We start from the raw sequence: 27487 nt of genomic DNA, 5'->3' as shown, positions 1-27487 counted from the left end.
ATATTTATATATATATACTGTATACGCACTATATGACATAACATGGTAAAGCAGCTGTAGTGCAGTCACATGGATGGATGATTCTTCTACATTAAATCTGTGTGTTGCTGTCTTATTTCTGGTAAGTAATGCATTGTTTATGTGGTGTGGATCTCATGTCAGGATCAGATCTGTTGTTTGTGATACAGTGCAGTGTATGTTACAGTCTTCCTGTTGGGATGACTGGAGCCTAGAGGCCGCAGACAGAGAGAAAGCATTCTCACTGCAGTGGATTAACTGCTAATGCTGACGCCTCTCTTCTCCCTTTCATTTAAATGGATTTCTCCCCCAGTCACTGCCCTCTCCTCTCCTCTAACAAAGTCTTTGTTAATTCCTATGCAGATGAGAGGACAGTTTCCTGTGTGTTACTAATGCTGTGCCCGAAGCTCTGCTGACAACTTGTCAGAAAGGGGGACTTTCTTATTAAGGACTTCACGCAGATTAAGAGTTTCAACAGAAATCTTATACGATTAAGTTTGGGCTAACCTAGGTCTGTCTGGTCATAATCATATTATGCAATGCTATCTATTTATTATGAACGCATGAGTCAGCAGGCAGTGGCTAGTTGGGAAAATAGTAGGGCAGTGATGAAAAAGGACAAATCTGAGTTGAACAACTACTTACACAGACACTTTATACACACGTGGGGAACACCAACGCTCATATATGTAAATTGAACCATATACGCATAGTTTCAGTTTTCATGTGCCTCCTAGGCCTCAGCCCTTATGATACACCCTCTTCACAACGCACACATACACACACATGCTCTCCTGATGTATTCCGAATTCATCTGTCAGGGTGTATGAGTCATTGCACTGACGACCTCATTATTTGGTGAGGAATGAATAGCACCGGCTAGTGATATCTCTGTCTAACACACTGTGAATGTGTGGCATTTGCTTCACCCAGGGCTTTATTTTAGAGCCCTGTGAGACAAACCATAGGAATAGGTCTTCCTCAAAATAACTGCATGTATGTACAGTCCACACTCTGAGCCACAGGCGACCTAGAATCCTTTATAAGTGTTCATTCATCATCATTCCCCTGCCAAGGTACAGGCACATATCTGCTGTGACTTACTGCAGCCACCAGCTAATACTGTTTTGTAGGATGCAGTGGGTTCTGATAAATACTAGTGCCGCCGACTGAATCTGAGCAGGTGGTTGTGTCAGAGTCTCCCTAGGCTGTTTCTTCTAAAGAATGGGTTCTTGCCTGTCAGGTGTGTGTTGTTATTGTTGTTCTATGCATAGGCGTGCAACTCCATGCTTATGTGGTATGTGTGTTTTTGTGTGTGTGTTGGAAAGAGAGACAGATAAGCTCAGGGCCTTTTCTCTTATATAACTGTTGAGAGGGTTTCCTTTGCTCCCTACAAAAGCCCTTTCCACTTTTATTTCAGATGGCTGCATGTTCCCAGGGACTGGAGGAACAGTGCCGTGTGTTAATTCTCTTACTCACTGGTGTATCCTGTTTTACAGTATCTCCGCATCTGTGTTTTGTCAGATCATGCATGCCTGTGCATGTACCAGTTTGTGTTTGTGCTTTCTTGGAGCACATTCTTTTTTTTTAAATACTTCATCAGAGCCTGTATTTCTATCCTTCCATCATAACTCCATCTATGTTATGCCGCTGCCACAGTAGGACAGTGGGGATATATTGGTGGATGGTTTCAGTAATGTCACAACATGCAGTGATTTTTGTTATGAGGCTATTTAAGGCCTAAGGCACTCCGGTGCTTGTTATCCAGCATCAGGTGTGTCATTTGTGATGTCTTTCCCAGGCTGCTTAGGTGATTTTACCCACAGTCATTAGCTTCTACAGTTTGTGTAATACAGTGTTTATTTTCATGGCTATTTGACAGGTTTATATTAGGATAAAGACTTTTTCTGGATGTAAGTCAACACAGAAGAATGTCACCTTGTGTTTGGTAATATGATGATCCCTTATCATGTGACAGCACCGTCTTAGAGCAGACACCCCACAGGCTGAAATGTGTTACAGTTGACTTTCACAGAGAGATTTTTAGGTGTGTATTAATGCCACTATTAACTTTCACTGTAGCCCTTCTTTTTTACAACTTTAACTTTTTACCTGACTATAATAATAGCTGTGTATTGTATCTTCCCATGTCTTATTACAATCTAATTTTTCTCTACAATACTTTGCATTTTAGAGAAGAGGTCATGCGGCCCAGGTCCTGTCAGTGTTTAGTGGATGTTTTGTTCCCGGATCCATATTCTTCATATATGTTTGCAGCATCTATTGAGGCAAATTTGTGATTTTTAGGGCTGTATAAATAAAATTGACTTGACTTGAGTACTAAGGGACTTAATAATTCTGTCTATAGCTGAGAAAGCTGGAATTTTACTGAGCACAAAATACTTCAAATTTTAAGCATTCATAAAATACAAAAATGATTCATGATGAACATCATTAATCCTACATACATTCAACGTAATGTGGCCATTGCATTGTTATTACATTCATGGTCAGCTCAAATACTAGCTAACAAATGTTTCCAACATTGATATTGGGGACAAAAAACAGAGGAAACTAGGCTGGCAAGTATTTACACTCAGCCAAGGTGCCAATACATTATTCAGACCTGATTAGGGGTTGTCATCTTGCTGCTTTGTCAACATACAGGCTAATATATGCTGCCTGTTGTCTTGGGGATCATGTCTGTTTTGCATAATTGCCTGTGTCTTTAAAACTGTGCCAACTCAACCATCCCTATTTGGAAATTTCCCACAAATAATGTACACATTCAGAATTTTCATAATTAACACAAAATACAGAATAGGTAAATGCAGCATCCTGATTAAATTATTTGAAAATCACGCTATATGCAGCTCTTTGTTGTAATCAAGTGCCTTTTTAGTAAAAGTTTAGTTTTTTCACATTTACTTAAAGATCATTTACTTAAATGAGGAAAAACTATTTGAATAGATTCTTAGATTTAGAACTATGAATAGGCATTACACAAATATGTAGCAGTTACTGTTATCCAGTTCTTGTCTGTCAACTGGGAAGTAAGTAATTGGGGTGAATTTGAAGCAACTGGGTCTTTTTTTTTTTTTTTGTGAAAAAAAACAACAACTGCTGTGATCTAAGTATATGTTAATTGAGTATTTGTACCCTGAATAGAATACATAGCTCCAGCCATGGTCACTTTGTTGTTGTCCTAAAATAATGAGGCAGAAGCTAACTGCCTGTATAGTATTCAGCTAGTTAGAATGTATCCTGCAGGCCTCTGTGAAAGATGGGCTGGATTTTTCTGGCAGCTGCCACTTCTTGTGTACATTATTTAGCTTAACTTTCTGCCTCTGACCTCTCCTGCTACACCACATGCAGCGTCAGAGAAAACCCTCCATCACATACACGTATTATGCAACCCCCTCCTTGTAGTTGTTCCTCCTTTCCCTCTCCATCCGCCTCCCTTTCTTCTTGACCTCAGAACTCGTCATCCCTGCCTCCATCTTTCCATCTCTGTTCTCTCCTCTCCCCAGATCAAGTTTTCTCTCCCCCACTGTTTTTTCTTTGCTCCCTCACCTCATCTCCCCCTTATTCACTCCATCCCGTTCCTCCCTCCAGGCATGTGAAAACACCTGCTTCCTGCAACCTGTTGTGAGTGTGTGTGTGTGTGTGTGTGTGTGAGTATGAGAGTGTGTGCAGTCATATATTTTAGATGGCAAGCTTGTTAGTGAATGTTATACAGGACAGCACTATACCAGGGATAGTCTATGAAGTCTTTGATGGTAGGAATTGACCTATCAACAGAAAGTGAGATGCTGAGAAACACAGAATGCCGAACAACCTTGCACCCAAATATGGCTTCACTGCAGAGTTTTGCATTTCAATCTGATATTCTGCTTTTGAACTCTCATGGCGTGGAAGCAGTGAGAATGTAAAATCATTTTAGCTCAGAGGACAGGTGGAGATGTACCCACCACCCCCCTTATAGTGACTGACACATCTATGGCATCTAGTGGGCATGATGGTTGATTACAGTGAGCAGGCTGTTTATTGCCAAAAAAAACGTGCTCCATTGTCTGTCAGATGACTAGCCTCACCAAATAATTTTACAATAAAAAGTAAAATATACAATACTCTGTCCCCAAAGCGCCACAGTACAAATATCCAACACTAGTGCATGCAAATGCAGCAGCCAGAAAACTCTGGTTGGATGGTGGTAAGGCACAACTCCTCTTACCTCCCAGTGTTTTGGGCCGCAGGTGGCTGACAGTGCTCTGATGAATGATGACACTAGTGAGCTCACTCAGCGCACTCACAGCCCGCACAGTAGAAGTACAGTAAAGCAGTACTGGCTTAGGCAACCAACCAAATCCTAGCATAGGTCATTCAATTTTATCCCTCAACCACAGCTGGGCTCTCAAATGACCAATCTTTGGGCTTTATTTAAGTACCCACTGGCACCGTTGGAGAACAGAAACATAAATAAATAACAGTCTGTATTTTCAACAGTGTTTCTTAATGCTTCCTTTTTGTTGCAGTTTGTGAAAAGCTACAATCCTGTCTTTGGGGAGCTTGTTACAGTGTCTTTTAGCAGAGACACTCTTTCCCGTCTGTGGGAAATTTTACAGACATTTCAGACTTACCACACCTTCACTGAAGAGTGGAGAGCTTTAGGGATTTCAGTTTGAAAATGTTAAGAACTCTTCGTAATCTAATGTATCTCCTACTGTTAAGAAGGACCAATAGGTGTATTAAGGAATATGTAATGGAGTCAGCATGTGTGCAAATCAAGTTACACTCAGACCACTAGTCAGAGAAGAAGATCAAATGATAATAAAATGTTGATAAAATCAAATTAATAGTGGTGAATAGGTAATCTAGATGAAGTGAACTGCTGTGAAAGTGTTATAATATATAATATAAGGATAGAATGCGATACTATAATGGCTTCTCTGTTATTTTTTAAGATGTAATGATTATACACTCAACATTAAGGAAAAATATGCTTATTGTTTCTTGTCAAGATTAAATGAAAAGATTGATAACTTTTTAATGTCTGCAGGATAAATATGAAGCTACGGCCAGCAGCTGCTTAGCTTAGCTCGGTAGAAGAAGGGGGAAACAGCCAGCCTGTCTCTGTCCAAAAGACACAATCTGCTTACCCCTAAAGCTCATTAATTAATATATTATATCTCCTATTATACCGCCAATAACTCCTATTTCTTGGGCGGGAGCAGTCACCTCAGGTCTTAGCTTCAATGCGATATTGCCAGGCAACCAGTGTAGATAAGATGTAACTGCAGGCAAGAAAGCAAATAAGTGTAAATCCCCAAATGACGCACTATTCTGTTTTACTTTTACAGTTTGATGGGAAAAGTCAAGTATGCACTGTCAGCAAACAGTGAGAGTTCCCCCCAGTGGTTCCAGTGTTATTTGGATTTTTAATAGAGGTACAGGAGGGCAGTGCTGAGTTGGAGTTCTCTGTATTGTATGCTTTCAGCCATTAATGCCACAGTTAACCTACTTCCTTTAGCAAATAAAATACAATTATCAAAGTAGCACAGTAATGAGTTTCCGTCACAGAAGTGTGGAAAACAGGTGAGACGTATATTAAATTAGCCTCATATTATGTTTCTCCTCTGTAAGCTTGTCTTTAAAAGACTTTTTTTATTCCACTAGAGACTTTACATACCCTAAATTCTGTCAGTGTTTATACAAAGACTTTGTGTCTTCTCTTTCTCTGCTAGAACTTCACAATGTTATGCATACTCACTAGGGGCTGACATAAAGAACACATTCGCAGGGAAGATTCATCTTGTTCTACAGCCTCCAGAACACACAGATATTGCACTGGTTAATCATTAAATAATAATTCATTTTTACTGGTCCCATGGCTATGTCATGAATGAGCAGGAAGGTTTCTCTTAAAGTAGTTAGGTCTAGGAATGTTGTGATATCACTCATGATGACTTTAACCCTAATTTCTCCACCCTACTTGGCATGACCTACCTCCTTTATCTCCTCTATCTCTTACTATTTCTTAAAATTCACTTTGCTCTGACCCACTGACTTGCCTTTACACCAGCAGCCAAATTGAGCTGAACGAATAAACAGCTGATGTCTGAACAATGGTGACAAAACTGTGTTCAGGAAAAGTCCAGCAATTTATTTTTAGGGCGCTTTGTGGTTGGAAGGCCTGGGAGGAAGCAGGACGTCAGTGTGGTTGTTGTGGGGATGGGAGGGGAACAAAAGAATTGGAGCAGACTGAAGGGGAAATGGGCGTGGTGGGCTTTGGCTCCCATTAGCCAAATACCTGACTGACCACAGACAGATTGATTTGCTAGCACTGAAATGTATAGTCTTATTCAGTGAGACTTTATAAAGAATTTTGCTAAATTTGCAAAAAAAAGAGATGAAATAAATGTGTTGAATTAAACTTAAAGAGTTTGGTTTATGCAGTTCTTACTGGTGGTGGACGTAATGCTTAAAAAATAGAGTATGGATCTTTTTTATAGTACTTCATCTTAAGGTGAGAGGTGCAGTTGTTATTACTCATATGGTTGTCAGTGTGGCAGTAATGGATGATGCCAATATTGTAGAAAACGACCACTCCCAAGTTGAAGTAGCAGAGCTTCCTGCCTACATCCTACCAGGATACTACTAACTATTATGAGTGGATATTGCCCTGAGGCATGAATTCGGAATTATTGCTCTGCGGCAATGGTATAATTACACCACGCTTTTTCGGGAGCATTGCATCAACTTTGTTCAAGGAAGGTGTCGAGGATGTGCTTTGTACTCACATCTGTTTGTAATATTCATTGACAGGATACTGAGGCACACTCGAGGTCTGGAGAGAGTCCAGTTTGATGACATTAGATCAGCCTCTGTTATTTGCAGATGATCTTCTCTCTTTGGTTTAATTGGGCCGTGGTATCCGATGCACACTGGAGTAGTTCTCTCACGGGGGAAAGATGTCCCAATCAAGTGGGGAGTGAGCAGCTGCTTCTCTGGAAGGGGTTCAGGGTCATTTTCACAAGTGAGGATAAAGGGTGAGCTCATGAGATTGACTGTTTGACAGTTTGGTGCAGTGGCTGCAGTAATAGACATTATATCAGACCCTTGTGATACAGAGTACACAACCACAAAGCAAAGTTCCATTTTGATGTTTCTCCGGATCAGGGGCAAGCGAGGATTGACCTCATAGAAAGGCATTAAATGGAAACAATTCTCAACAAGCTTTGTATCATTACAATGTGGGTAGTACACACAAATGAATAATGTTCATGAACTTCCCTCCATGTTGCCTAGAGCTCCCCTCTCATTTGCCAGCAAAAGCCTGATGACGCATCTCTTTTTTGAAGTTCAAACTACAGACTGTATTTATGCATCTTTTGGACAGTCATATCAAGAGAAGGATGGCTCCTCCTCCGGGTGCAGGTGTCTTGTTGCTAACACGGCAGTGTGAAAACATACAATACACGTTTTTTATGAGGCCCATTAAAGACTAGCTTAGCACATATGCTGCTCCAGTTTGTTAGTGCTATCAGATTTTAGCCTAATGTTAGCTCTGAAAGGCTGTTTGTAGCAGTTTACACTTCAGCAGGAGTAGGAGTGGCCTTGGAAGGGAATAGGCCCGGTGCATTATGGTTGTTTTCTATATTTTGAGCAAAAGCCCTTTTTCTCTGTTTTCTTTGGTCATGTAGAACCAACCCAGTTGAAGTGGGTCAGGTATTTACAAAGCCACCTCCCCTTGAAGGTACAGTGGACAATAGCGTAAACCAGAGGTTCTCAACATTTTAGTTGCAGAGGATCCCAGTATTGTCTATACTGAAGATTTGGAGATTTACACCCCTTCAAGGACTCCCGGAGGTCCCCGGACCCCAGTTTGAGAACCACTGGTGTAGATAATCTGAGATAGACCCATGAAACAATGGAGGGATCTGAATTGCTCTGCTTGTCCTGTTTAACTCTGGACCCATAACTTGATAAATTACCAAAAAAATGTAATAAATGGAAGGCATAAAGCAGTCATAACCCAGACAGGAAAGAACATGCTGCAGATTTTATCTTCATTCGTTAATTCATTATATTCATCAATTTCCACTGGGAATACTGATGGGTGTGGTGCAAGCTTGCATATTCTGGTCTTTGTTTGGGGGACACAGTAACATGAACATTGAAGCTTAAGCTTTAGAATGCTGCAACTGTGTTAAAATAAGTGTTGACCCAACTACATAGCATAGCATACTGTTGGATGAGCTAAGAATTTCTTTTTTAAATTCTTTTCAAAATCCATGTAATTTTTGAGTTCATAATTTGTTTTTAGGTTCGACTGCATTACATTACATTAAAAACTTTTCAAAATTGTTGGCATAAAAATGGTCAAACCCCATTTATACTGTAATAATACGAATCCCTCACAATAACGATGCAAGTCAACTGTGCCTGTTGTGTATGTAATTCACATACAGTACGTTTAAGTTCAGTCTTATTTAACATGTGATTCTGTGCTGTGGGAGATATTCTGCCGTTTTTACAAACTCTCCCTCTCTTTGTATATGTATGAGTATATTAGCATTGGTGTCTGTGCAGATTTAGACTTTCAGATGTGACCTTTGTTGTCTAAATGTCAGGGAGATTGGAGAGGGAGCCCACAGAGGTAGGGCGGGCTTATGTAATCTGCTCGCTCTGCGTTTCACACACACATGCACACACACAAGCACAGAGCAGGAAAAAAAGCTTGTTTGAGGACGGTTGTCATATCTCAGCTGTGATGCCTCGTACAGCTCTCTGCAACTCACTGAAAGCCTGGCTTTCAGGAGCCATTGCTTTTATCAGCATGTATGTGCAGAAAGTGCCCTGGAAATTATTTATGGCTTTAAAAATACTGATATAGTGCACTCCTTTGGTGTTATTCTTTTAAACTTATTCTGAGGTCTTTTGATCCATCTCAAAGCTCTCAGCCGAATGTGAAGACAGAGCGTAGTTTGGAGAGGGGTTTTTGTGTCTGTGCGTGTGTTGGATGGTTGACTAGGCAGCGGCTGGTTTGGGAGCGCGCACGCTGAACTGAGCTGATTCTCCTGTATGAATTCATTCACAATCATGTTGTGCTCTCTTCCTAATCTGCCAACAATGAGAGGCGTGGACACCGGGACAAGTGCTGCATGCTGGGATGCGCTCATAATGCAGCATTCACCTTAATGTCACTGTGAACATGGAGGCCGAAATAAGGATGTGCATGCCAATGGCAAACACGTGCATCAGATGGGAGCCGGAGCCATTGTGTCTTGTCACTCACAACACTCGCAACACTGAGGCTTAAAGGGATACTGCACTGAGAAAACACGTGGCTCTGGAAAGTTTGTAACAGCAGCAGCTTTCTTGGCGAAGAAATGTGTCTAAACTTTTCAGAACACTCCTGAAGCACAAACCACTTCTCCAGCATCCATCCATACGCTCAGTATGTTTTGAAACAGTCATATATTTGCCAAAAGAAATCCACCTGCAACTATGCTTGTTTATCTTGGCCCTGAGCGTAAAAAAAGCTAAGCAAGCTAGCAGCAAGAGTTTGTTCATTTAGCTGTATGTCAGTGCAAATGTGACAGTTTGGAACATATTGAGCATATGGAATGGCAGCTTCAAAAATGCTTTGAGCAGTTTCCACTGACATTTTGCTACCTTTTTCCTGTCATAAAGCGGATTAATTCATGGGAATAATATCTTCATACAGCTCAGTCGTGACCTTTAAAATTATATTGGGCCAAAATTATATTGGTTGTAACTATTTGGGGTGGTTTTTGAATGTGTGTGACGCTCAGGAAATTGTTACTCTGTTTTATAGTCGTTTCCCTTGTAAAGTATGTGTATGTCATAATGTCTTTCTGGGCCCCAAGCGTCACATGATTACCGCATTACCGCTCATCACTTTTCCTTGGGGCTTGGAAATGAGATTCACTATAAGTATTGGCCACACCTCAGTGCTTCTGAATATATTACCCTGTTCTACAAATCATTGTTTTGCTTGTTTAGTTTAGAGGACTGCAGATACGTGGAGATGTGCATGTGTCAGCTTTCAGACATGTTTTTGCACCTTTATTCCACACCTTCACATCTGGAGGATGCCTCTGATCTGTGGGACACAGAGCAGCTCCACAGTTTGAGCTGAACCGGTTTGCTCAATGGCACCTCAGTGGTGATAATGAGCCATTTAGCCATTTGGAACCCATTGTGTATTTCCCTCCCTATATTTTTTAGCATATAAATCCAGGTTTGTGTGCATGTGATGTGTTCCCTCAGCATACGCAATTTAGTTTAAATTTATCCACAAAATGCTTAAAAAGCACTTTATTCTAGTCTCATTACAATATAAAGTATCATTAACACTTTGCACTGTTATGTTATTCAATTAAAGAGGAGCTTCACTGATTTTACACATCAGTTTACAAGTCACAGGGAGTACCCCACTCAGCCTGTGGAGGAAGTGTAAGAAAATACCCCCGATGATGTTATTACAACTAGGGATTGCACATTTTTGAACAGAAAGCCTACATTACAAACTGGGGGAGTGGAGTTTTAATCTGTCCTATGTGAGTCCCCCTTTATGGAAGTGTAATACTAAATTAACATAATTACTATGTAGTAATTAATGCAAATTGTAATATTACAATATTCACAAAACATGTTTTGCACTCAACATTATTATTGGCAAGCAGGTTATGAATAATGTAGGTTACTGATGTCACTTCCTACCATCTTATTTCTGTAGCTGCGTCAGCATAAACCTCTTGATGCTGTCAGAGGAAGTATTAGGAGTATTAAACTTGAAACACCTGGCAACGTTTATAGCTGCTGTCCAGTTTGGACAGTATGTTTGTATTCTGCATTTTGTATTGAGCAAATTATAATTCTTGCTTTTCTTCCCCTCTTTCTTTTTATGCATTAAAAATAGATTTTTTGAAGATCATTTTTAAAATGTTAAAGCGTACACAAATGTGTATTTGGTCAGTCTGGACATTGAGCTGCATCATACTCTTTCAGGCTATCAAACATTTCCCTTTCATGACCATGTACTCCCCCAAACATCATCACACGTTTCTGATCCTACTGTTGTGACATGATAACTTAATGTGGTTGAGAACTGCCTATCTTAAAATGTATTTTACAAGAAGACTTAGATTGCAACCATTAAAACAAAGAGTCAAACTATGTTTTCATTTCATTTGGGGTCACTACTGATTTACCATGGAAGGCACCTGTAAGTGATTGCTGCTTGCATCAGTGATGCTTGAGTGTAAATGTGGTTGATTATCAGATCAACTGGGCACATTGTATCTGATGGATGCCTGGACAAAAACAAAGTGGCAGAAGAGCTGACATTATGCCAATAAAATTATAAGATGGTGATCACTTTGAGGAACGTGCATCCATTATTCTGACATTTATTCTCCCTCATCACGGGCTGTTAATGATAAATGATAAATCACCAGGGCACGGCGATATTTTTAGATTGGGTGGGAGATGAATGAGGTTATGATTCTGGCCTCTGTGGTCGATGTAGTCAGCGAGGGGCTGGCTGTGCCCCTCCCCCGACTGTAGGTGATGGCTGATGCCGGTAGTCTAGCAGTGGAGCGCTGATCTGTATTAATACAGGACCGCCTCTCAGCCTCTCAGCCTCACAGCCGATCTCTCTGCGGTCCCCACTCACCGGAAGGCAGCTCGGCAGCTGCGAACAGCCTGCGCACAGCTTCTCTCTTGTTTGCTTTGAGAATCTATTGGCCTGAGAGTCGGTTGGTTTAGGGGAAGAGGCGAAACACCGGCAGGTGTTGACTAGCGGGGAGAAATCGCGGTGCAGACTGATGACGATGATGATGGTGAGGATGATGCATCTCTTCCCGTGCCTTTATGAATTACATCGCGTAGTGTGAAGAGGCGTAGGGGAATCTTTTTTTTTTCCATTTCTTGCCTAACTGTAATGGTGGATTTCTCGGTCGCTTTTGAGGCTACGTGTCTTGACGGGAGAGCTGAATACCGCCCGTCACTGAGAGCGCATCTCAGCATCGGCCCGCAGCGCTGCGCCATGGCCTTGGATGTCCAGACTTGCGTGGTGTTTACGGTGATCGCGGTTCTGGTGCTTGTGAACGTGCTGTTGATGTTCATCCTCGGTACTCGTTAATGGATCTGCGCTTGGGGCCCGGTTCGCAGCGCACCGCACTTTCACACAGGAGAGGAGAGAAAGGCAGTGCGCGTTGGTCGAGAGCGGGGACACCCGGCGCTCCATCACGGCTACGCGTTGAAATGAATGACGTTGGTACAACATAATGTATTTCTGTTACCCCCCCTCCCCAATCCTTCGTTATGTCTTGTGTCCTCTCACCGTTTGTGATAGCTAGTGTTGTCTGGTGGTGGTCGTAGTTGTGCGGATACAGATCTGTGATGCTCTTACCTTTTCTGTGGTGACTGGAAATTCATATCCCCCACATATAAACATGTCCCCCCCCCTCCCCCCTCCACCACGTCGATCTCCCTCTCTCCTCCATGTTGTATACTGTGGATTATGCGCATGGATTCATTTTAGTACCTAATAATTTGATATTTAGATGAAAATATCAGTCTGATGGTCTTTTTTTAACGACAGCCTACTGCTGCGTCAGGACTTGTTTTCCTACTGTGATCCACCGTAGCCACATCCACAATATGGCAGCTAGTAGCTGAGCAGTGATCTCTGCACTAAAATAAATGTGATGTTTGGAGCAAATAGTGGTGCAAGTGAGAGGTTTGTGCTGCTGATCGTAGACTCTGGAGGATCATTGTAATCTCAGCTGAACAGGGACCAATAGCAGGCAGGGCTAGGCCTAATAAAGGAGGGCCTCCATCACTCCAGGTTTCCCCCATTTTAGATGCAGCTAAACTCAGCTCCCATTTCATAGCCCACAATATTAATATTTCTGCTGTTTGTAACATTTTAACGTGGCACCTGTTTCTGAAGCCCACACTTTATCACACCTGGTCCCTAAATAGTGACTGATAAAAAAATATGTCACTATAAGTGCATATTTCTTACAAATCCAATGTTCTCAAAGTGAAACTGAATGTCAGATGGAGATAAAAACGCCTATTCTTTTTTTCTTCCCATGCAGTGGCATAATGTAATGAAGGATTGGAGGCAGGTGTCATGAATGTTGAATGAATGTCAGAAATAGATATGCTAAAAGCCTATCCCAGAGCCGCCCATGACAGTCCTATTAATAGGGTTGGTAGGCTGGCTAGGTTTTGTGAAGATACTGTATGTGCTCTCTCACACTGATGGCTAAGTGCTGTGTGTTTTCTGTGTGTGTCTAGTTAAGTGGTAAGTGTGGTACTTCAGGTGTAGAAAGACATTTTTTGGCGCTCATGTATTATGAACACAGATACCTCCATCACATGCTGTTGCATGTGGGCTGGTGTTTTCATCACTGGTACAACGCGAAAACATCCTTCCTAGCAGGGACTCCCACAGGACTGTAAACATAGCATCATAATATAGTGTACTGCAGTGGTTTTGGCTTGGTCGGTTAGCAGTGATAACACAGTGCTACTTACACGTGTGTTCACATGTAAGCATGTGAGCATGTTAAGTTGCATGTGTGTGTGAGATAGTCTGGGTGGGTGTTATCTGTAGTTCCTTTTTTGAATCTGAGTCCTGCACACATCCCAAGTGTTCACACATTTGTAATCCCCCCAGGGCAGGTGCCTTCTAATAGAGCTCTGTTAAATGCTGTGCAGTCAGAAGTGTCAATGTGCGGATGGTGTGCACGAGCGAGACAACAGTGAGGATGTGTGTGTATTTCTCACCGGTTTTAGTCAAGAGCGTCTTTGATTGGCTCCCAGACTCAGGGTATAAGTGTATTACATAACAGGGTTGGCAGACACAGGGAGGACGGACTGCGAGACTCACTCGGTGCGTCGGAAAGAGAAGCCTCTTTCTGGAATACAGCACCTTGTTACTCTACATCGCAGGCTCATCTCTTGCGGAGGACCATCACGTCGACCGCTTCCAAAAGCGATTTAATTATCATGATTGTATGAACCGGACTTCTCCATGCATACACTCTCTGAACAGTTACATGCCACAAACATGGTAAGGCTGGCTGAAGGCGTGTGTGTGTGTGTGTTTGCTCAGGGATGCTGTAGGTGCTTTGGTGCAGATGTGCTATGGCTAGAGATAGAGGAGGATGTTGGAATGCAGTGGAGCTGCCAGTGCAGTGAATGCTGATGTGTGGTGCTGCAAAGATGATATAAGCGAAGGAATCGGCTTTCTGTTCTTACATATGTACTTGTCAGTCTGTGCTTGAATATGGAACAGAAAGCCTTGTCATATATGCCCATGTATAGGGAAAGATTCCTCTGCATTCATTTGCATTGACCCAAATACAGGTTTTGCGGTTTAAAGACGGCCGGTTCGCCTTCTGATCTTTGATGTTGTAACTGCAGTGTAACCGTAATGATGACATAGGTCATTACAGCTGGTAGACACACAGGTAATGATGAGTATTGTGGCAAGACTTCTCTGTGTTTGTGTGTCTGTGTGTTTACTGTGTGCCATTTGATCAAGCTAGGTATGAGGCTGTGCTGTGGCCAGTATTGGGAAGATTGATTATGTAATGCTTTTAATTTATTCCGACATGTAGGGGGAAAAAGGATGCAATGTATTGGAGAGGGCAGTGCTGATCTCATTAGGGAGATGGAAGGATGAGGGGAAGGAGAAAAAACTGAGCAGGGAGGAACATTGGCCGTGAATGGATCTCTATCTGTCCCTCTCCCTCGCTCTTTCTGTCTGTTGCCTATATTACAGCAGATTGATGGGGACCAGAGAGATTGTGCTTAGAGTGAATGGGGCTGAAAATGGAGTGGTGCTGGAGGTGGGGTTGGAGAGGGGGGGTGGGTGGATTAGGGCAAGCAGACATTACAGTGAAGGAGCAAGAAGCAAGACTGACCTCAGTGCCAAGGCTCATCTGTTCTGTGAGTGCTGTTTCAGGCAGAGGTCCTGATGTCAGATGGTGACGGTCAAGTGGAACTGATTTGGCTTCCTCTAGCTATCCATTTGTATAATAAATTCTTTAAATCAAACTCCTTTTCCTGAATAAACAATGATATTTAAAATCTTTTTGAGTACTATTCATTGGTCCTGTTTCCATGGCAGCGTGACACATGTTTTTGCGGTAATCCTCCTCTCTTCCTGTAGTGGAGAGCTTTGAGATATAGGCTGGAGCTATTGTTACCCCAGCTCCCAGCCATGTGATATCTGATTGAATCAGCCTGCTCAATTACATCTTTGATCTAAAACCTGCATGCAGAGGTCTACACTATATACCTTTGTTTTTTACATTGACATGGAAATTATAATGGCACTAGGTTCTCTAATGGGATTGCTTTGTCATTTTAATATTTAATAACAGAGTGCAGTTCCTTAGTGGTCAGTCTTTGCTCTCCTTTCCTTGTGTGTGTGTGTCTGCTTACACAGGCACACACACACACACACACACACACACACACAAAACACACGCCTAAATTTGGAAATATTCTGGTGCATCCTGAAGTGTCCTTGCCTCATCCCATCATCTTGTCAATACCAGTGAAGCATCCTCATCTGTCACCATGACGACGGCTGTTCTTTCCCTTCCAGGCATGGACGTCCCTCCCTATGTTCACTCCTCTGCCCTGATTGGCTTATATCCCCTGTAGCTGTCTCAGTAAGCCATCAGGGAAGTAGACTTGTCTACAGGTTGAGGGAATAACGTAGCTGCTGAGTCCAAGAGCTTAGATCCTCATGGGGGGGCGGGGTTGAAACACAACAAACAAACACACAATCTGCAGTTTCTCATGGACGTTATGGCACACACTGCATCAGCACATAGGAGGAATAGCGTTTTTTTTGCTGGAGTGATGAGGTGCATTTTAAAAGGTTTTTCCATTCGGGGATTTAACTTTGTAAGAGGCAAAGAAATCTTAAAGGACTGAAGGAAAAAAAAACACAGAACGAGCTCTGTTTACAAAATACCAGTAGCTCAATCAATATTAATATACAAAATCTTTAAGAAGTAAAGAACTAATTTATCATCCATCTATGTGACATCCCTGTTTCCAGGCCTTTGATAACTCCTTACCTAGAGCCGAAGCAGCTCCTGTCAAGCTTGGTTAGCGCTGGCTGCTCTGCCCACAGCCCCAGGGATTGGATGCATGGTTTGCTCTGGACTGGAGAATGCTGATGAACACTACTTTGGAGAGCGCAATTGGAACAAACAGTTGGAACTGTGCCACAGATGCATACAGGGGTGTATATGTATATGAAGTTAGAAAGTGTGGCTGCACGTGATTGCGTATATACGTGGCTCTGCGCACGTCTCAAGGCAACAAAGCCCCTGTGTGATGGATGGTGAGGCTGCTTGGTAGATGGATGATGTCAGACTCAGGTCCTTCTCAGGAACATTGTCCGCTGTCTCTTGTCCTTTAATGAGAGCAACCTTTAGCCTCTCCAAACCCCCTAAAGAATACTGATAACCTGACAGGCTAGGCTTCCACACTTTACGGACCATGGCCATCGCATGCACATAAAATAATACTCTGCTCATGTGCATTGTGCAGGAACACAGTTGTACAACTTAAACATTTATTTTCAGTGTCGCATAATGTCCACATTATTTATTCATGATTCTAAAATCAATAGAAAAGATTTGATGAGTCATCCTTCCATGTTTTGTCAAAGACTGTGCTGCAGATAAAATAACAAGCGCCGGTGACAGCATGAAGGAAGGGAGATTATCCCTTCACATTTGTTTGCTCCTCAGCATTTATATTACATTAACACATGTAATTATTCTAATGTCATAATGGGCCAATTACTGTCCCTGTGTGGAGACTGGTGCTGTGATTCTGAACGCTGTGTTGTTTCTCCACTAATGGCTCTGCCTTTTTTGTGTTGTTGTATTTTGTTGTGCTGTACTGTGGTCTGTGTCGACTATTGTGTTGTTCTGTTTGCAATCCCTAAGCTGCCAGTGGGCCCTGGCTTTGAGGGTGTGTATTTGCATCCATTAGTAATCTGAGTGGGTTTAAAAACAAGGATTCACACAAATCGAGGCCAAAATGAGGCTGAGTACTGAATTACAATCACTTTTAAATTTGATTTCTATGCTGTTTTAGATCACGTGGATCCATACTTATTGGTCAGTGTCTGCAGTGCTGTCCATGCTGTTTTTAGTGGTTTCCACAGCAGTGGCTTCATGTAATGAGAATAAAGCATAAGATACGATATGTCTTTCCCTCCAATTTCTCCAGTTGATAAGTGGAGGTTCAATCGTCAACGCTGAGGCGGTATGGGACCATGTGACCATGGCGGACCGGGAGTTGGCGTTTAAGGCCGGTGACGTCATCAAGGTGCTGGACGCCTCCAACAAGGACTGGTGGTGGGGCCAGATTGATGAGGAGGAAGGATGGTTCCCTGCCAGCTTTGTACGGGTGAGTTAGCTGTAGCCATGGCTGGCCAGCGACCATAGACACAACACACACCCACTCACATAGAGAAATGGAGGCACATGAACATATGCACACAAGCTGATAAATATCCAGAGGAAGGTGCACCTGCACACGTATTCTGTCGTATACACAAAACACATTCACACACACACATACTGATATGCTTGCTACACACAGACACACACGGTTGAATAATGCTATATTTGAATAATACATAACACTGACGAGATCAGAGAACAGCTAGCTAAGTGCCTTTATCGGGTGTTCAGGGACAACGAAACAAAGATGCTGATGAGCCCCTTTTTTTAGTTTGGCACCACCTTCAACTCCTACCCTTGAAATCCACTTAAATTCACAACGTTCTCACTTTATCGTGATTATATAATCTCACCCACATCTGAGCTCAACTAAACCAAACACAAAGATCTGATTCAGCTGTTACTGTATGTTACTCCATAGTTCTTTTAATTAACTTATTGAAGGAATAATTAGCAACGTTGTTGTAGGATGAGGCTTCCCTCAGTCCCCCCTCCCCCTCCAGACACTCATGGCCATTCCCACCTGTCCACCCTTCCATATTCACTCCTGAGAGGGCAGGGCAGACAGGCTGACTGACTGTCAACCAAAAAGTATCTTTCTCTTCTGTCATTCTCTCTCTCCAAGGTGGAACCCCACCCTCCTCAGCCCCAAACAAAACAGGTTTTCTATATCAACCCCATAGCAACTCCACGGTTCCAAAACACCACGTCAAAGGTGCGTTTTCCCAGCTTCATCTACCCATCCAGCCTGCCCGCCCGCTCCAGTCTGTCCACACAACGTACCCTCAACATTACCAAACATTAACGTTACCATGACGTTATCACATCATCCTCAACGGGGTCGATAGAGAGGCAGAACTGATGAGTCAAAAGTAAAATAAACAACAAGTTAAATGTCTTCTTAATGGCCTGTACTCAAATTCTACAAATGGATTCATATAGAAGTAGATGGATTTTGGAAACATTATTCCTGTTAACATTCATTGTTCTTTCTATTTTGAACATTGATTATTTTTTCAGTATTCTATTTACTATTGACTCTGACTATTTCTCAGTCTTAATGCTGCGCTAGTAGTTCTCGTCTGCAGTCAGTGCTCTACCACCCGTCACTCTGCTTGTCTGTGGCGATGCATTTCTCATCTTGTGTTTGGCATTCTACCCGTCGGTTCTTTGATGTTCTCTTGGCAAACTGTGTGTCATCAGGTGTTGGCTGCTGGACATCTGAAACCACGCTCACTTGGCCCTTTTCTATGAGCGAGAGTGGAATACACTATGTATGTGGTCCTGTGTGTGTGTGCGTGTGTTGGTGAGTGCCATGCATGCGTGAGGAAATTGTGAGGTTGTGTGCGAGTGTATTTGCATGCATATGTGCAGGGGGGAGATTTATTTGAGTCACACACAGGGCCGAAGCTGGGCATTGAATATCCTCTGGGCATCGGCCTCAGAAAGAGTCTTTCTTAAAACTCTGGAGTGTTTGGCAGTTTGTCCTTCACCTTTCTGACTGCTGGACCGACAGTCTCACTAACTATCCAAACAACCAGAGACTCTCTAAATGAAGCTCTGTGTGTGTGAGACGTGTGTTCATGTATGTGGTGCGTGTGTGTATGTGTGTGTGCTGTATGCATTCATGCTCATGAGGAGTGAGTAGTACCTACAGTGTTGTGATATGACCCTAAACGTATCTGTTTACTAATACTTTTTTCATCAGATTGATACACTTAAGACTTAAGTGAGCATATGTCTTACTCAAGTGCATGTGTGTGTGGCTGTGTGTGTCTGTGTGTGTGAATGTGTTTGTACTCAGCTGTGGGTGAACCAGGAGGATGGGGGAGCAGAGCCAGCTGAGGGGACGAGCGAAGTGCAGAACGGGCACCTGGACCCGACCAATGACTGCCTGTGTCTGGGCTCGCCCCTCCAGAACCGAGACCAGATGAGAGCTAACGTCATCAATGAGATCATGAGCACAGAGAGACACTACATCAAACACCTCAAGGACATCTGTGAGGTACTAAGCACATGTACACATCCACCAACACATACACGGCACACTTTACTACCAAAGAGATGAAGGGAAAGATAATTGGACTGAACTGAACTGAAATGTGTATGAGAGAAGAAGCAGCCCTTTTTATGCTACACAAGGGTCTATGATTCTTAACACTCCCACATTCTCACTTTTATTCAAGAAATGTTTTTTTATGTTTATTTCCAAACACTCCAAAAACAATTCTATTTTCATCAGTTATGAACACAGTTGTCAGTTCTACACAGTAGTGACAGCTGCCACACTTGTGATCTAGTCCAGATTAAGTTTGTTATTATATTATGAATCATACCGAAGTGACGAGCTAGAATTCACACCTAATAAAATTAAACAAATGCCTTGCCAGTTGTCATTTTTAGGATGACAAGCCTTTTATAAAGATTCAACATAACACTGCCAAATTTAAATCGGAAATCGGAAATCCTGACCTATTATTTAGAATCAAACCTCTAACTATATGAACAATTTAATTCCTAAGTCCTGTGAACTAAATGTACATTTTTCACCAATTCTGATTTGCCTAGCTTTGCATGTACACAGGCCTGATCTAACATGCCATAGTGATCCATTATATAACCTAAAACACGTATGCGTGCACAGTACAGATACAGGATTTATTCTATAAACATATTATGTGACATGGAACAGTTGTATCTTTGTGTTTCTGTCTTGATATGAATTCAAATCAAGAAATCAAAAGGAAAAACTGCCACGTTATGATTGAGAAACAAATATCTATGTCGTAAAGATTTCCAGTAATGGCTAACCAGAGACAGGTTTGTTTAATTTCTGAGAGAAAACAGACCATAGTTATAATCAATCACAGTTCCATACACATCTGTTTGTTCCACTGCTAGCACTAACAATGTAACATACTCCTAGCAGTACAGTAGTCTATTGCCACCAGTTCTTCCCGCTAAGACACAAAAGTTTTGTTTCATGTGAAGCAGTTGTTTCTTAAATGTTGTTTGTTACCAGCACAGTAATCTAAGTGAGTGCTGGTTACATAGCGGTATTATCTGAACAAAATACCATAGTATCATGACTTTGGGTGGGCAAGATTTTCTAGTGCAAATTCTTATCTATCTTATTCTCTATCTTTGTAATCTTATCTAAACATCTTTCCTCAATCCTCTGTTTACTCTTTGTCTGTATTCCAGGTGCAGCGTAATGTTTAAAAATAATGCAATAAAGCGTTAATTTCACCTTCTCACCTCCACACCTCCACTTACCTATGGAGGTACCCAGCATTTTCCAACTTGCTATAAACATACACAGGCAGTAGATTATTTATTAGACGTTTTATACTTTGTCAAAACTAATTAACATCTAAAAATGTTAGTTACATATACTTAAAAGTAAAGGATTTAAGGATTTAGGAAAGCTAATTAGAGTGGAAGAAATCCCTTTGCACATGAAGTCAAAATGTTAGTAAGCTGTTAATATTTTCCTGGTTCTTCATGGAACACATGACTGTAGTGGTTGTGCTAGTCAGTCAGGGTGCTATTACAGAGGAAGCTTCCTATCTTAATATAAATTACATAATATATAAGAAATAATTTGTTTTAATCTTGTGCCAGAGATTATTTTGGAAAAAGAACTTTTCTGAAAAAAAAAAAACACTGCTTTCATTTTGATTATTTGCATTGAACTCATCTTTTCGAAGGAAAACAAAAAGGCTTAGCATTTGTTTTTCACAAAGACAACAGAGAGAATTCTGGGTGGTGGAGTGTGAAATAGCAAAAACCTACCTCTTACAGCAAATCTTTTCCCAATGTGCCAAAGCTTCGGGGCATTTAATTAACCACAAGAATTGAACTGACAAATTGGGGCCACAGTTCAACCTACACAAAATTGTCTCTACAGAAGCTTCTGGAGAGTCATAGTTCATTTTGACTCCAATGAATTATGTTTAAGGAATGACATGTTTATTACAAAGAATGAACAAAAATAGTGATGAGATGTAACAACGCTATGGCCTTTTCTGATGCAGTTTCTGTCTCATAGCCTTGCAGCCATGTTACAGTTCAGGACCTGGCACTTACAAACTGTATCGTCTTTGAAAGCCTCACAGTAGTTGTAACCCGTATTGTTACAGGGCTACCTGCGCCAGTGCAGGAAGCGCGTGGACATGTTCAATGACGACCAGCTGAAGGTCATTTTTGGGAACATCGAGGACATCTACCGCTTCCAGATGGGCTTTGTTAGAGACCTGGAGAAACAGTACAACACAGAGGAACCACACCTCTCTGAAATTGGACCATGCTTTTTAGAACATGTGAGTTCAAATAGTGTTTTTGCTATTTTTTAACACACAAAAAATGAGTGTGAAAAAAACAACCTCAAACATGCTGTCCAGCAAAGAGCAGCCATAATTGCTAATAATTTTGTTAGGCCTGTTATCTCACGATCAGAACTTAATTATCTCGTTATCTTGAGATAACAGTTAAGTTGTGGAGATAATTAAGTCACCAGCAAACAGTTTATCTTAAGATAACGAGATAATTAAGTCATGATCTTGAGAAAACAGCTCTAATAAAAATTTTAGCAACCGTCGCTGCTCTTCTGTACACATTGGCACTCCTCTTCCCAGCATGTTTTATTAAAAAGAGGATTCATTACATATTTTCCTCTCTCAACATGTGTCTTTCTGCTTATCTACTCTTTATTCTACAGCAAGATGGCTTTTGGATCTATTCAGAATACTGTAACAACCACTTGGATGCCTGTATGGAACTGAGCAAACTGATGAGGGATGGCAGGTACCAGCACTTCTTTGAGGCCTGTCGCCTCCTCCAGCAAATGATTGACATTGCCATAGACGGCTTCTTGCTCACCCCTGTCCAGAAAATCTGCAAATATCCGCTCCAGTTGGCTGAGCTTCTCAAATACACTGCACAGGAGCACAGGTACTGTACGCTTAGGCCAAGGTCACATTTAATCTGCTGATTGTGTAGCTTTCTGATGGTAGTTCATTTGTTTCTAAAAAGAAGACATTACTGAGCCATCATTGTGTTCCAGATGCATTGTGTTGCAGTGCAGTCGTTGCAGGTGTTGTGTTTATTGGACTGTAGCAGTGATTATCCATGCATGAACTGAAACAAATGTAGTTTGGCACTGTTTTACCAGCTTTCTGAGAAGGTTTTAGAGGAAAACATTTCATCAAGGAACATCAATTGTATTGAAAATGTATGCTACAGTGCTGCAATTCATAACCATGTCAAATCATTTTCATTTCAGTACGCAGCCATAGGATGATTGCATAGAACTCTGGCTATAAATAGATTTGCAGATTAAATATGAATTTGGGCTTGTGCTGGCAGAAGCATCAACATTCTCCACACACTGCGCACCCAGCACAGAAGCACAGTACACAATATAAACATTTACAGATGATCTCTCATGCACAGGCACAAATGCGAGCATCCAGATGTGCAAACTCATGCGTGCAAACCCACAGAAACATGGTGTAAGTGATTCAGCGTGTCTCAGCCAGCTCCAGGTCATTCACAAACCATGCGTTCTCAGCCAGAGAGGGACAGGTGCCAGCTCTGCCAGCTCTGCCTGCCAGATCACAGTGTTTGACTGTTAGGAGCTGTGGAGAATCTGCCAGATATAGGCCTGCTCTCTGTCACACACACACACTCATAGCACTGTCACACACACACGCATTATCTTCCAAAGTGAGGATTGGATCCGTAGCACATCTAAGCCAGAGGGATAAATCCAGCTCAGTTAGCATAGACACAGTCAGAGTTAACTGTGGATAGAGAAAGTGGCTGATTAGAATTAAATAGCACTGTGTTATTTTGACTGTGTTCCAGCAGACTTACTGCTGTTACTTGAGTTTATAACCCCAGTCCTTTAATAGGCTACTCTTTATCATTCACTACTGCAACATTACATGTCTTTTTTAAAGAGGGGCCAACCTCCAAGAGCTGTAACTTTTCCCTTTAACACCCCAGGACTAATTATGTATACACTGTGTCCGTAGTGACTATCGATACGTGGCAGCAGCACTGGCAGTAATGCGGAACGTCACTCAGCAGATTAACGAGAGGAAGAGGAGGCTGGAGAACATCGACAAGATCGCCCAGTGGCAAGCTTCTGTTCTGGACTGGGAGGTATGTGTAGATCGTGGAGTAATTACCAAGCATCTGATGTCCACTGATGTTGTTTTTCTGGTAAAATCTGTCTTGTCCATCTGTTTAGTCATATATTTTTTCTCGGGATGGAATAACTTAAAATTTACCCTATATATCTATCACTAAATGTAGACAGTTTTACACAACCTCAAGTTGTGGACTTTGGGAAAACATTACATCGTGTCTGTGTGTTTAAAATTCTTAAAGTAACTATTTCAATTCCTTGAATGTTTCTCTTTTAAACTAATATTGCCTTTTACTGGACTTTCCGGCTTTCAGACTTTTACACAACCTAGCCTTTAAAAACATCTAATTTAGTGTTTGTATATGCTTTTGAAATTCCCTCCTTTAATTTCTTAAATGTTGCATCAATTTAGTATTACAGTTTCACAATGTTTCTATGCAAGTAAGAGGCCCATAAAAAAAATAATGACCCAAACTGATGCAACTGGGTAGGATTTTTTTGTCACATTACCCCTGGCTGGTAAGCAGCCATATCTTATAAACTCAATGTTCCAGTTTGTAAAGCAAGCTTTGTAAAAGAAAAAAATAATAATTTCAAGCTGAGATACACCTGATGACATCTCAATGACATTTACTTGTTCTTCGACTTGACAAAACTCCTTCAGAGCCACAGAAGATGTTATACAACCGCTTTCACAGGCTGAAAACTACTAATCATGATATGTAAACCGATCTTTAGTGTGAGTGAGTTAGGCTTTTTAGTTTTTGGAAGTTGCATCAATTACATAGTTCTGTCTGAGTATCTTCTTCATTTAGAAATTGCATATCTGTGTGTGTGTGTGTGTGTGTGTGTGTGTGTAGGGGGATGATATCTTGGACAGGAGCTCGGAGCTCATCTACACTGGGGAGTTGTCATGGATCTATCAGCCGTATGGACGTAGCCAGCAGCGAGTCTTCTTCCTCTTTGATCACCAGCTGGTCCTCTGTAAGAAGGTAGGCTCTCTCTCTCTCTCTCTCTCTCTCTCTCTCTTTGTTAACTTTCTTCCTTTTTTTTTGGAGACTGTTGCTGAAAACAAGCTGATTAGCTAAAACACACCCTCAGTCTGTGTTCTTGAAAGTTGTGTATCACATGGCTGGGGATGCTGGAGATGCTTGAAGACAATGTGACTTCTTCTTCAACCTTACTCGAGAGCTGCAAACAGATTACATAATACTGTAAGAAACGCACCAGCCCCCCAGTGAAGATGTGTTCAAATCCTCAGCACCTTTCACAAAATGGAGCTGTGGTAGTTTGGGCTCTAATGCACCGAGGCTGTGCTCTCCTGTCAGACGGATGTTCACGCTCGGCTAAACTCTACAATACATGCACACAGAGACACAGACACAAATGCAGGCAGACACTTACACACAAACACACACAGGGGCTGAATAACTGCGTCATCACCCACACGTGTACAACACAATAATTTCACCATTACACACACAAACGCACACGTAACAAACTAACAAAGACATATATATATATACTGTCTTTCTGTTTATCACTCTGTCGTCATCCCCCCTCCCCTTCTATCACTTTTGAACATCTCTAACACCAGAAATGAACTCCAGTGTTTCCTGCAGATCACCACATGTGCTGTTCTAGTCCACTAAATAAATTCTGCTCCAAGACACCACTAAATAATATATTCTAGTCTTTGTTCTAAACATCCTTCTCCAGCATCGTCAGCACAACATGTGTAATGGCAGCCCTCAGGGTGTGTTAGTAACACGTTGCATGTAGCCTTCCATCTTTTCCTCTCATCTCGTCCTTATCAGCGTGCGGATGCAGATATGTCTCTGCACGCTTATTAAAAGATGCCTGTTCTTTATTTTGTTTTTTTTTTCTTCCTTGACCTCATAGTGTGACTGGATATTTGGTCCTAAGGCAATGGTAGCAAAGAGGATGTTTTCGATGTAGCCATCTTCTTCCTGCAAATTAAGGATAGTTGTGGTTGATGAACGGCTGTAGGAACAATTAGTCGATTAGCAGAAAATGAATCTGTTCAATCAATTAAAGTAATTTTTCAAGCAAAATGCCAAACATTCTCTGATTGCAGCCTCTCCAAAGTGAGGATTTGCATCTTTTCTTCGTCTTACGTCGATAGTAAACTGAATATCTTTGTATTTTGAACTGTTGTGTTGGACAACACAATCAGTCAGAAGATGTCAGCTTGGGCTTTAGGAAATTGTGATGTGCATTTTTCACTATTTTCTGACATTTTATAGACCAAAACTTTATTGGGAAATTAATCAGTGACAAAAATGATTGTTAGCTTCTTCCCTGTAGTCTTGTAGTTGAAAACTAAAATGAAATATTCATAGTTTTTTGTATATTTTATGGGGCTATGGCAGTTGTAAAATTAAAAATGGTATTTGAATTAAAGTCATATTGAAAGGAAATTGTCGACTCAAGTCACGTATTAACCAGCGTACCAATTTTACCTCGTTTGCTCCACCCTTATTCATTCGGGGGTTGAAAAATATAAAAACAGCCTAGAAGAAGAAGCACACAATCTGAGCATGACATTTTATTTAAATGTTTTTATCCATCCAAGAGATCAATTAACTAACTCTGCAGATAGGCCGAGAGAGAGATTAACTGCACGATCCTCACCTGCTGTGAAAAAAATCCAAAATGCAAGTTGTGTTTTTCGGGTGACTTTATAGAACATACTGTTGACAAAGAAAGTCAAGGGGCGGACAGATACTCCTGTATGTGTCTGTCGCTGCTGTGATACAGGGAGAAAAAGCAGAAAAAGAAGGCATGCCGCATGCCTGTGTGTGCAGCGGTGTGTAGTAAGAGACAGAAGTGTAGGTGTGTGTGTAAATATCCAAATCCCAACTATAGTCTACCCAACTAACAAATATAGTTGAATATACAGGTCCAGCTCTATAGGGAGTAGTGAATGCATGAACAAGGAGTGATTTCAGACACAGGCGTTTGTCTGGAGCGTGTTTGAACACAGAAATCACACTCAGATGCGGGGCCGAGATCGCATTTTGGGTGGTCTCGGCTTCCCTCCACTTGAACTCTGGAGTCAGAGCTCAATTGAACCTACCATTAGAAACAATGCTGGCTTGTACAGTGGCATCAGATCCCTTCTCTGATGGCGAACTCTTGAGACAAGATGCGTAAGGACATTGGTTTCTAGTCGCAGTCTAGATGCTCGCCCAAACTGGATTTGTTGTTAATTTAATTTAGTTAATTTAATGAACACTGGTACATTAACCACAAAAACACCATGAGGCAAATCTTCCCAGTAATATTTCTGACCAATGAGAGAACAGCTTGCTCCCTCATGGCATTCGTTTACAGCTTTTGGACCTGTTTCAAATGTTGCCATGTGAACACAAACGAACCAAGGGGCTAATGTAACAATTATATTAAATTAGTCCCTGAATCAGAACAAAACAAACGAACTGCAGGTCTGAAAAAGCCTCTAGACACTGTAGTTACTGTTGGTGTTAGACTGGATGAAGTGGGCACAATATAAGAAACACCTCATGATACAATGCCGCCCCATAGAGCTGTAATGATTGATGTATTCATTGAGAAAAACAATCTTAACAATTGTTTAATCATTTTGAGGCATTTTTAAGGACAAAGTATAAAAACGCTTCTCAAATGTGAACATCTGCAGGCTTTTTCTAGTGACATCTTTGGGTTTTGGATTTAATTTGAATAAGATTTTTAAAGGCATCATCTTTTGTTCTGGGAAACATGGATG

The 27487-nt window shown here is 41.5% G+C and overlaps 1 protein-coding gene across 5 annotated transcripts in view; it reads left to right on the top strand.

The window, feature by feature from the left end:
- LOC118333264 (rho guanine nucleotide exchange factor 9) overlaps positions 1-27487 on the top strand; it is a 44229-nt gene that overhangs the window by 7758 nt on the left and 8984 nt on the right. For 3 of the 5 annotated variants that reach the window (XM_035668829.1, XM_035668825.1, XM_035668827.1), the window contains 7 exons: positions 17329-17508; positions 18190-18279; positions 19369-19569; positions 21707-21886; positions 22285-22517; positions 23603-23732; positions 24579-24710. In XM_035668829.1, the coding sequence (XP_035524722.1) occupies positions 17329-17508; positions 18190-18279; positions 19369-19569; positions 21707-21886; positions 22285-22517; positions 23603-23732; positions 24579-24710 (1146 nt within the window). Of the gene's footprint in view, positions 1-11653; positions 11889-17328; positions 17509-18189; positions 18280-19368; positions 19570-21706; positions 21887-22284; positions 22518-23602; positions 23733-24578; positions 24711-27487 lie in introns of those variants that run through there. The other 2 variants (XM_035668830.1, XM_035668826.1) reach the window with 2 other exon arrangements.

The sequence above is a fragment of the Morone saxatilis genome, unplaced genomic scaffold, assembly GCF_004916995.1.
Source record: "Morone saxatilis isolate NCDOM2014 unplaced genomic scaffold, NCSU_SB_2.0 Contig22, whole genome shotgun sequence".
Lineage (NCBI taxonomy): Eukaryota > Metazoa > Chordata > Actinopteri > Moronidae > Morone > Morone saxatilis.
The sequence above is the reverse complement of the archived record's forward strand: the minus strand, read 5'-3'. Positions and strand labels throughout refer to the sequence as shown.